At 45.5% G+C, this 12260-nt stretch overlaps 1 protein-coding gene across 2 annotated transcripts in view; it reads right to left on the bottom strand.

The window, feature by feature from the left end:
* TSPAN2 (tetraspanin 2) overlaps nt 1–12260 on the bottom strand; it is a 42310-nt gene that overhangs the window by 16424 nt on the left and 13626 nt on the right. For both annotated transcript variants that reach the window (XM_003892447.4, XM_009216080.2), the window contains exon 2: nt 9259–9361. In XM_003892447.4, the coding sequence (XP_003892496.1) occupies nt 9259–9361 (103 nt within the window). The remainder of the gene's footprint in view (nt 1–9258; nt 9362–12260) is intronic.

Below are 12260 nucleotides of genomic sequence, written 5' to 3' on the forward strand. Positions count from 1 at the left end.
CCAGCAATCCCATTGCTGGGTAAATACCCAAAGGAAAATAAATCATTCTACCAAAAGGGCACATGTTCACTGCAGCACTATTCACAATAGCAAAGGTATGGAATCAACCCAGATGCCCATCAATGGTAGATTGGATAAAGAAAATGTGGTACGTATACAGCATGGAATACTATGCAGCCCTAAAAAAGAACAAAATCATGTCCTTTGCAGCAACATGAATGCAGCTGGAGGCCATTATCCTAAGCAAACTGTCACAGGAACAGAACATCAAATACTACATGTTCTCACTTATAAGTAGGAGCTAAATATTGGGTACACATGGACATAAAGATGGGAACGATAGATACTGGGGACTATTAGAGGGGCACAGGGGTTGAAAAACTAACTATTGGGTACTGTATTCATTACCTGGGTGACAGATTCAGTCACACCCCCAATCTCGGCATCTCCCAATATACCTTTGTAACAAACTTGCCCATGTACCCCGATTCTAAAATGAAAGTTGAAAAAGAAAAAAAAAAAGTCATTCACTGTGTTGCAAAGTTTTCAAAGCTCTTTCACTTCCATCATCTTATTGGCTTCTCAAAACAACCTGGTTAGGTAAGCAAGGACTGTTATTTCTGTTTTACAAATGGAGGTCTGAGAGACAAGATGGCTGCAGGCAGGATGCCCTGGCAGGGCGGCAGCAACACCACCATATTCAGCTCCTTCACGAATGTCTCCTGGTGGACCACCTTGCTACAGAACATGCCACTGCCTCCCATTGCTACTGCCACAATTGCTACATGATGCCATTTGCAGATCTATCATGAAGTCACAGCCTGCAGACCAGTTGCCCCCCAAATCCTTATCCATCCTATGCTCCAGCCACCTGGGAATTCACCACAATCTGACCGTGACCTGCTCTTTTCCATTTTGTGCTTTTGCAGGTTCTCATATTAGTCTCTCATTATAGATTTCAAGTCGACAAACAAACCTTATTCATCCTCTCTAGAGAATGCCTTGCACAAGGCAGAATTCTCGGTCAGTGTGCATTGCATGAGTAGATAAGACAGAGAAAATCAAATCAGTTCCAGGCTGGCTTGCTGTCATCACCCATCTTTGCTTAGAGATACATGCTGGAAACACGTCTTAGCAAACATCCACAGAGGAACTACATAGCTGGGCTCTCCAAAGCCAAGCACAGGAGGATGGTTGCTTCACACCCCGAGAACCCCTGGAATATAGGAAAGAGGGAGGCTCCTGAGGAGGCGGGAGGCTCACTGCACAGGGGCACAGAGGTTTGAGGGAGGCCAGAGTTGCTCCCTACTGTAAAGGAAACTGTCTGCTCCCTCAGGCAACAATGCTTATCCTGCTGAAATAATGAGCTCTTCAGGAAAATGTGCTTATGTGAACAATATTTCATTCTTAGGCCATCAGAATCCCAGAGCTCATGGCAAAAACAACCTGAAGCTGCCCTAGCAGCTTCAACTTTTAGGCCTCTTCTCAGCCAGCCTCTGTTTTGTATCTGTGGGCCTGTGACTCAGCCCAGCTCCAAATGAGCATTGCTTACTGGAGTTGAAGGGAAAAGCAGAAAAAATCTGCAAGAGGAGAGGTTCCCTGGGCCCGCTGGATCCAGTTCCAAATCTGGCTATAATACTCTGCATGCCATAAGGCCACCTGTGGCTTCCAAGGATACTTTATCCTTCTTATGGTGTGCCCCTCAAAAAATAGCTGCTAAATGTAATTAATTTACAGCCACATTTTAAATTCCAAGATGGTGACTGTAGAGCACTCTCCTTCCCACAGGAGCAGGTGTGACAAACGTATGACCTACTTCCCGAATCCCTCACGCTTTCCGAGTCCTATTGCCTTTGATTTGAAAAATAGAAAACACTTTGAAATTACATTTTCATCATGAATAGCTGAGCTTTGGGATGCCAGTGATCTTGGGACATGCTACCACAAGTACTTTCCCTGGGACACCTTCTTTTTTAAAAATTTAAAAAGTATTAAAAATGTTTTTTATTAATATCTTACTGATAATATTTATACATATTTTGGTGGTACGTGTGCTATTTCAATGCATGTATACAATGTGTAAGGATCAAATCAGTGTCATTGGGATATCCATCACCTCAAACATTTATCTTTGTGTTGGAAAGTTAAAATCTAAAAAAATTCTTCTCATCTAGCTACTTTGAAATACATAAAAATTATTGTTAAATATAATTTCCCTACTGTTCTATAGAATACAAGAATTTCTTCCTTCTATTTAACCGTACTTTAGTACCCATTAAGCAGTTTCTCTTTATCTCCCCACCCCCCTACCCTCCGCAGCTTCCAGTAACCATCAATCTACCCTCGGCCTCCATGAGATCCACTTCTTTAGCTCCCACATGAGTGAGATCATGTGATATCTGACTTTCTGTGCTTGGCTTATTTCACTTAACATAATGGCCTCTAGTTCCATCCATGTTGCTACAAATGACAGGATTTCATTTTTTTATGGCTGAGTAATATTCCATTGTGTACATGTACCACATTTTCTTCATCCATCCATCTGCTGATGGACACTTATGTTGACTCCATATCTTGGCTATTGTGAAAAGTGCTGAAATAAACATGGGAGTGCAGATGTCTCTCCGATTTACTGATTTCCTTTCTTTTGGATATATACCCAGCGGTGGGAATGCTGGATGATAGCTCTAAATTTATTTTTTGAGGAACTGCCATACTGTTCTCCATAGTGGCTGTACTACTTTACATTCCCACCAATAGTGTATGAGGCTTCCCCTCTCTCCATATCCTCACCAGCATTTGTTATTCTTTCTTGCTTTGATAATAGTCATTCTAGCTGGGGTAAGATTTGGAACATGTTCCCAGGCAATTCCATCACTCTTTTCTTAGGTTTCAGAGTCTTCTTTTAAGCTAGAAACATCATTTTAGTTAACATAAAAATGAGAGAGAGCCTTCTAACGGCCTACTGGGACAAACTCATTTTAAAAAGGTTCCCCCCTTTTAGGGACTGGATGTGGTCATCAATTTTAATGGCTTTCTTGCAGCAGATGGTTTTACATAATCTGCTAATGACCATTTTTTATCTAAAAAAATTTTTATGTCCCTACATTTATGTCCCTCTCTCTCCCTTCCAGTATCCCCTGAATGCATATAATAATGCAAATATCTAGAATATTGAATGCAACTTAGTTTTTGGGAAGGGCAAGTGTTTCAGCTTTAGGATGTTTTCACATTTTGAAATGTTTGCATTACACTGGTCGAGCATTCCTAATCCCAAAATCCAAAATCTGAAATTATCCAATGAGCATTTCCTTTGAGAGTCAGACTAGTGCTCAAAAGGTTTTGGATATGGGGGAATTTTGGATTTTGGATTTTCAGATTAGGGTTGCTTGATCTGTAGTAACAATAGCCAATATTTACTGAGGGCTCACCACAAAACAGATACTATGCTTAAATATGTTCATATTTCACAGCTGAAGAATCTGAGACACCAAGAAATTAAAAAATTTATATGAGATTGCATAGCTAGTGAGGGGAAAAATTGGAATTGAACCCAGGGGAGCCTACTCCAAAGTGTACCCCCTGAACCCCTATGCTTTCCTTTTAGCAGTAACTCTGAAGGACAATAATGCTCTTAGTTAGAAATTAGTTCATTTTGCAATTTATAAATGGCAGTACAGTTATTTTTCCTCTTCCTTGAGAAAAGTACTTGAGATATCTAGAATTGACGGTTCCTGGTTTTTCCTCTGAAAGTACAGGGCTGGGAGCCAGAAATCCAGGCCTGCCAACTATGGCTTTAGGTAAGTCCTCCTACTCTTCAGTTTTGTTAGCTGCAATATGGAAATGATTGTCTATTCCAACTTCTTATAAAAATGCTCTGCAGAAACTGGCTCAACAATGTAAGCTACAACACCTCTCTGGTATCCAGTTACCATGGATGTCAGGTACAAGTGAAAACGAAGTAAAAAAATACGACCAGCGTGAGTCAGAGTTTTTAACAAGCCAAGCCACCCCCTTGGTGTTCAGCACTGGAATGCTTTCCTTATACGTAACATTCAACCACAATCAGAGCCAGGCTTGGAGACTCTGAGTTCCACAGGGAGCGACAGCTGCAGTCAGGCTGCGATCCTGGAGAGCCCAGTGGCTCCTGTGTGTGTGGGCAACCCCTTCTTGGAGAAAACCTGTTAATATTCTCTGCTCACAGACATGACTTCATGCCCCAAGCACACAGTCTCTCCAGTGTTCCAAGGGCTGAGGGGCTCATTCCCTACTCTGTAACTCTAGAAAGAAGCCCCTGGGGTGTCTGCCCACTCCAGAGAGGGACTGTAACAGGAAGTCAGATGGGCAGGTTGCTGGAGTTTAGAAGACACGGGGCTTCTCCCAAAAGTGCCCTGAAAGAGACTAGCATGGACAGGGTGTAGGAAACACTGAGCAACTCAAGTCCTCCTCTGCCAGCATCACTCCGGCCAGGTCCTCTCTTTTACCCTAAGCAACCAGTGGACACAGAGACCTTGGAAGGGCCTCCAGGCCTTGGCCTGGATGCAGAGGGCCCTGAGAAGAGACACAGGTGGCAGTCAGTCAGACCACCCTCTTGCCCTGTCCTCACTTCCCGCAGTTGGATCCTCCTGCCCTGGCCTGGGATTGACCAACCCCCTGGCTTGGAGGTTATGTCTGATCTTTATCACAGGGAGGGAAACTCGTTCCATCCCCAAAGAGAGAGAACCAAGGATGCCAGAAAGGAAAGCTTCCCCTAGAAGATGGGACAATTTCCCTTACAAAGTCTGGCAGTCATCTACCTCGAAGCAGGGACCTAAACAATGTGTCTTCCTGGGGTTCCTCTCAGAGAGGAGAGTCAAGGCTGGAAGGGCTTACTTCTTTAAGAACCACCTGAATGTGCCACGCTAGTTTAGGACACTCCTTAACAAAGAGGTGATAAGAGTTCAATGGACTGATTTATCTGGAACCTATTCTGAAAAGGAAATACCCAGACCAATGAACGGTGCCCTGTGACAATGGAGCGAGGTTTTCCAAACACTGGGCCTGCTTGTTTCCTAAAGTGCTATCACCTGACACTGTGTGCAGTGCAAATCCATAAACAGTATCCTAGTGTATTTTTCTTCTTGTTTTATTGCTGGAGAGCAGGTGTCTTTCTTATTTGGAAAATTATTCACTAAGGAAAAAATGTCAATTTCTACAAACATGTCTATTGCTCTTTCTATTTATATTATAAGACATATTTGAAGGAGAAAAAAGGTACCTGACTTCACAAAGACTTCTTGTTGCCACTATCCAGAGAGGCAGCACTGGGAGACAGAGCAAGCACAGACCTGGCTGTCGGCAAACCTGGGTTCCAGGCCGAACCCCACCAGGAGGAGCTGAGAAGCCCTGGCTGACTGCCAGCCCCAGGTGCTTATCCACGGTCTGTAGTTTCCTTATTCTGCATGGTGCTAAGTTTCTATGATGACCCACTTCCCTGAACTTTGAGCATGGATCGTAAGTGCCTTTACCACCAACCACTCTGGGCTGCCTTAGGGAAGGGAGATGTGGTGGACGAGGAACGAAGGGTGGGTAAACCCATATCATGCCCTGTGACACCAAGGGCAAGCAGGAGGATTCAGGCCCTGCTGTGGCCTGCTGTTTTCCCTGCCCAGAATCCACTTCTTTTTCTCTATTGGGTAAAGGGAACTCCTCCATTCTCAGCCCATGCGGTTTGAGAGGGCTGACTCACCTCCAGCTCCACGGTGGGCATGAAGCCCAGGCATATGCCTACAAGCAGCTGTCCACAATGACAAGTTCAAGGATGGGCACGAGGTCCAATATTGCCAATAAGAGTTAGGCCCGGGGCGTTAGATGGATCTGTTGGAATGAAAGAAGCATGTTCTATTTCTGGAGTCACTCTGGAAACGGAGCCTAGAGCCACTGGCAGCCATTTTATCACATGGAGAAGAAACCTGCCTAAGAATGGAGCCAAAGGAAAGCAGGGCCAAGAGATGGCTCCAGATTGAACTCTGGTCACATCACCTGAGTCCCTGAGACCAGTATTAACCCTTGACCTTTCAAGTATGTTACTCAATAAAGGTCTGTGTTGCTTCAGTCAATTTGAGTGGGTGTCTGTGATTTGCAATACGAAGAGTCCTGATAGACATGTCCATAAAGATAGGACATAATGAATAATTCCTCATATCTCAGGCAGTGTGTGTATTGTTTGGTTTAGATTAGAAACAAAATCAGGAATGTGTGTGCGGAGCCAGTTCAGCCTCCGGCTCAGCACAGGAATCTCCTGAATAAAACACACAATTCTGATTCTTGCCACGATAGCGGTTAAATATGACATGAAGGACGGCTCACTTTCATCTGTGGAAGTCTATTCAACCTTTTGATGTATCCAATCATGAAGGTTTGTATGTGGAACTGACATCTACAGCTGTGAAATGGCTATCAGCCTTTTGTTTCTGGAGAAACACAGACTGAGGCTGCTGCCGGGGAGGTTTCCATCTGTAGCTCCACGCAACGGCCCCTCCATCGGACGGAGCAGGGACCCCTTCCTCACACCTGTAACTCAGGTTTCCATCAGAAAGTCATGAATTATTACTGAGAGGCTTGACTCTGCCTCTCACTCATCTCTTTTGCCATTTTGATTTCTTCTGTCCCTGAGTTTGATTAGGCAGGCTTAAAAATGTTTAATAATGTTTCTTGTCTTTCTGTTTCTTTCTTCTTAATTCCTTCTGCAACCACTGTGGGTTATATCCTAATTTCTCAGGCCTGATTGTATCAATAATCTGCCTTTTTTTTTCTGTTCTGGGATTCCCCTCTCATTCTACTTCTGCCATAATAATCTCTTTAAAATGCAGTGCAGATCATACCTTACCCCTGGCCCCAAATCATCCTTCGACTGTTTACCAACTTAACCCTGACATTCAAAGGCCTCTATACTTGTCCCCTCTCCCTCCCCAACAGTCCGAATCCTACTGCCCACCATGCCCCAGTCCTCAGACTCCATCACAGCCCCCTGCCCCGCCCAGCTTGCTAATCCCTCCCCACAGTCATGCTTTGTGCATGCCTTCCCAGTCCCCATTTTTCCTCTTCTCCATTGATTACAGCCTGGTCTTTAAAACCTAACTTAAATTCTTCTTTCCTTACCAGTTTAGAATGACCTCTAATGCACCCACTGCAAATACCACTTAGTTGGCATTTAGTCACATGCTAATTTTTATTGTAATTTAAATTGTGAGGTCTATGAGTCTTTTCATTTATATTACAAGTTACATGGGGGCAGTTACAGAATTCTTATACATTTTGAGTGACGGCAGAGCCCAGGACTGTGACGGCTGGCCAATGGATTATATTGAGGTTATACTGATAGGTTATATTTTCTTGTCTCAAATGTCCTTGTCCTGTGCATACTTCCTGGAAACCATGTGGGTAGAAAGGAGCATTTCAGTTTTATGTCTACGGCAGATTCCTCTGCTTTTTCATTGTCACAAAATCCCAATCTTGTCCAAGTGTCACAGGCCCTGTGGGGGGCCCAGGCCCCTCCCCAGGCCCAGGGGAGGGTGTGAATATCAATTAGTCAGAGATCCAATCATAGTAATTCGCTTCTTGGCCATGATTGGCTTAGGCATGAATACAGAATGCGATTTTGACTAAGAAGCTGCAAGGGGAAATGTGTTGGCAGATTCTGAAAAAGGTTTTACTCCTTCAAAAAAGGGACAATATGAAGCGAAATTTTCTATGTTCTCTTTTGGATGTTGCTGTATGAGAATATGATGCTTGGAGCCACTGCAGCTATCTTTTAAGGGGAGATGTCTAAGGACACTGAGGACAGCAGAGACGGGGAAAGAACCTGGGCCCTTGATGACTTTGTTCAGCCTTGAACAAATTCTGGAAAATCCCCATCTCCAGACTTCTTTTACTATATTTCATCACTGTTGAGATGGTTTATTTTTTGGTATATCTTAACATGCTGAAATTAGAATGCATCTTTTATGGTATGTCATAGCTAAACTGGTAGCATTTTTTCCTTTCTTAGTGGAACCTAAAATAATTGAGTGTTTTACAAAGAGCCACATCTAAGATTTCCTGAAATGTGGAATGTCCTTATTGTTATCCATCTTTAGTAGGTTTTCTGCTACTCTCCTCTAAAAGTATCCTAACTGACACAGCTCTTCTCCTCGCAGGAGGATGCTGTGTGGGAAGAGTGTTTGTAACAAGAGGCAGCACAGCTGCGGGCTGGCCCTTCTGGAGGATGTCCCTGCTCTGAGTGGGGCCTGCACTCTCTCTGTCCTGGAAGAGACTCTACTCTTCTTGTGATTTAGAGCAAATGACCTGTGCAGGATGCTCCTCCTCCCCGCCATAGAGGTCACCACAGCCACTGAAGCTTACTCTATGGCTGGTGCAGATCCTAAAAGAGCCAGTCATATGGGGGTGTCCCCTATAATGATGATGGTCTTGGGCTTTTTGAAATTTACAGTCTTAGTCCATTTAGCTGGAGAAGGAGAAAAGGCCACAGGAAATGCTAGAAGTAGGTCAACTAATCCCAGGGCAATAATGCTCAGCCCCTACTAAGAGCACTGCCTTGCGGGTGGAGGCTGTACCTTACCCTACACTCCTCACCCCTTCCTACTGTGGCAGGGGCGGAGCTATTGCCCCTTCCCGCTGGAGCCTCTTCCCAGGGGTAGCCCTCTCATCTCCTCTCCCTCCATCTCTCCCTTCCCTCCTTCTTCTCTCTCCTCTCTGCAGTCCCTAGTCATGGAGAGACTGAGATTAGCCCCTTCAAACCTGTATTTTGAGTTATGTTTTTTCCTACACAATTTAAAACATAAGATCAGAAAATAAAGTCCTGCAGGGGTCCTGTGTCACCCCAGATGGGCTAGTGAATGACACACTTGTGGTGTAACCACTTTACTCCAGGGGCAATAGGGACTTTTCTCATTCTTTGAAATAAATTTTAATTGCATTTCCTTGAGACTTTCCCTGAAACGAAGCACAACAGGCTGCTCTTACTGGCTCCAGCCTCCCTTGATTTTGGAGACTGGAGGAACAGGCCGCGTGAAGGCAAGGGGAAGGGGTCACAACAGCTTCTCTACCTCTCTTCAGCACACAACCAGTGCACAGGGGCTTGGGGGGGCTCCTTTCAGCCTCTTTCCCTGCCCCTCTTCCCTCCCACTCCCACCAAAGTTTAAGTGCTGCTTCTGCTCTAAGCCTTTGCACAGCCCCATCTACTCCGAGCTGGAACTCAGGGAAGCTGGAGTCACTCACCCACATAGAAATACTCTGGGGACTTGTCCTCTGATGATAACTCCTTTATGGCACCTCCGAACCGAAACCATAGTCCAAAAGCAATGACGGCCGATCCAGCCAGCTGGAAGGCAAACAACACTGTGTTTACAGTGGAAGGGGAATGAGCATGCACAGATCCGAGAGCAGGCTCCAGGCACAGGATGCTGACGAGGTCACCCCTTTAGAACTCACTTAGACCACCCTTCCCATTTTATAGGGGAGAAAATGAAGGCTCAGAGAGGTGAAGTGACTTGCACAAAGTCCCTCAGGCCCCTGATGTGACATTGGACTGGGTTTTTCTGATTCTGAGAGCAGGGATTTTCCATGATGCCAGGCTGCGCTGTGGTTATGGGGCACACTCAGCACAGCCAGGGAGGTGTCTCAAAAGCAATATTCCAATAACATTCCCTCTGGAAGGCATCTGCCCCCTGCCTTTTTGTCCCTTGCTGGGCACGTCGGATCTCTTCACCCACACCACAACGAGAGGTGACTACGTCTCAGCTGCCAGGTCACCAAGAACAAGATGAACTCCAAGACCTCAGGGAAATCCACTTTTCTAAATGGGAAGACAATACAGCAACCTCAACCTCAGAACCCACCCACACCTCGTGAGTGCACAGTCTCCAAATAGAAAGCTGTTTTAGGGGCACCCGTAACCCTCTCCCCCTATCCTGTATGGTCACTGCCCTGACTGGGGATGGTTTTGCTGGTAGGGAGATAGCCCAGTCTTTTTTTTTTTTTTTTTTTTTGGTTGCTATTTTGAGTTTCCATGGAAAGTGAGAAAGGAAAAAATAATTTTCTGAAAAAGCATGGTCTGTGTGCTGTGTGGCTCATGGAGAGGCTGAGTGGCTGGCGCAAGCAGTGGCTGGGCAGGCTGGCGGCTGGTAGAGTCATCATCCGGCTTCCTTTGCTTCCCTACTCTGAAGGCTTTTGTGAGGCTCAGCATGGAAGTTGGAAGCCCTTTCTGCCATCTCAGGACTGTCACTGCTGCGTGCCAGCAGGGTCTAGCCACGGTGTTCCCTCCCCACAAACACTGCTCTCGAATTTCACAGTATCAATCCATCAACAGATATTTACTGGGCACCTTCTGGGCTCAGGTCACCATGGGAAAGTAAGCAGAGATATAAAAATAGCCTCCTAATTCTGCTGGCCCATCTAGTTGCTGTTGGGCTGCCCTCACCTACCACTAAATGAACAATTTAGAGGCTTCCCCTGCCCAAACAGAGCAGAGCACACACAGATGCTGGGAACAGGAGCACGGAGGATGCAAATCAGAGGAGCAGAGGTCTAAAAGGCAAAATCACACCAGACACAGCATAGTTCTTTTTACACAGGAGACTTCTATCTTGCCAGGCAGCTTATAAAGCACCCAGAACTAGCCTTCTGGACGATCTGGTTGGATTTCTATGAGGACTCTATCCCTCTTCTCCTTCTATCCCCCAAGGCCAATTCCCTTTGCGGCCAGTTTCTTCAGAAAAGAGGTGTGATTTCAGTGAGGAGGAGTCAGAGGGGCAGAATTCTACCAGCTGGACTCTCCCTTGTGGAGTAACTAACAGTTTCCGGCACTTAGAGGAAAGCACTAATTGGATAATGTGAGGGGCAGCTAAAGGAACTGGGATCAATCAGCTTTTGAAAGAGGTCTGCGTTAAAAAAAGGCTGGCATGGCATGGAAACATACTGAAAGGAGTCTTGCTAAAACACTAACAATATCTTTTTAGGGCAGGATTTCAGGTGACTTTTTTCCTTCTCAGTATATTTTCTAAGTTCTCTGCATTAAGTGTGTATTTCTCTTGTGGCTTTAAAAATATATTTTTAAAGTGTTACATGGTAGTTTCTATATTCAATCCAGAAAAAGTGGGGAGAGTCTTCTTGGGCCATGTTTTAACTTGGGAGGACACCAGCTTTGAGGTCCTCGCTGTTCCTGTGCAGGAAAGAGAGCAATGCCCCTGGTCAAGCACCTAGGTTCCTCCTAGGAGCACTTGGAGGCTGCCTGGGACAAGTCTGCCCAGCAAAGCGTCTCAGGCAGCCCTGCACGCCCTCATCTCTGTGGCGACCTGATGGAAAGACAGAGTTTCCAAATACAAAGCAAAACCTATTGACAGAGGCATCGGGCCAAAGCCAGCAGCCACCGAGCAGACTGTGGAGGAGGTGACTGGTCCCAGGGACACCCTACCGCGAGGCCACAGTTTTGGAATCTCTGTACACAAACTTTAATTTATAGCTGTCTGGGATTATCCTCCCAGACGGAATACATGTGTCCAGTTCTGGCACAGATGTGTTTGATGCATAATGGAAAATTAAAAGAGAGGTTGCAATTTAAAGCCATAGGGCAATGGGAAAAAATCTGCGCTTGCTCATCCATGCCCCTAACCCCAAACCACACGGGTTTCCTCCTGGGTCGAGGAAACTGTGGCTTAGCTGAACGTCATCACTGTGTGGAAGGGAATCCTCCCAGCAGGCTGCTGCCGGCTGTGTCAGGGATGCTGTGGGTAAGGACCTGGCCAGGGCTGATGCTGCTTGTGACAAGAGACAGGGTGATCACTGCTTTGGAAAGTGGCATCGGCACAGACCACACAGCCGTTTGGTCCTTCTTAACTCACCATTCCTGTAAGATTCATGGAATGCTCTGTGTTCACTGGGCTTTGGTTGGTCTATCACACACTAGAAATTGCTTGAAAAAAATTCACACCAGTTCCAGTCCAGTCAGGAACAAAGTGAGCATGTCAGTGTCACTAAGTTCTCAACACTCCCTGTATTCCATAGAGCTGGAGGAAATGGTCTCCCCAGTGACCTGAAGAAAGTCTTCGAACCTCTGTAATCCTAAATGTTAACCCAATGAGGCCAAAACTGCCTCATGCCCACATTTCCCTCTTCTCCGTTTAATCTCAACCACTCCTTTGCATTCAGACATAACATTGCACCTCAGCCAATGTTAAAACAAATAAGAAATGAGAGGCTACCATTTTTTTAATGGTTCCTTC

The sequence above is a fragment of the Papio anubis genome, chromosome 1 (assembly GCF_008728515.1).
Source record: "Papio anubis isolate 15944 chromosome 1, Panubis1.0, whole genome shotgun sequence".
NCBI lineage: Eukaryota > Metazoa > Chordata > Mammalia > Primates > Cercopithecidae > Papio > Papio anubis.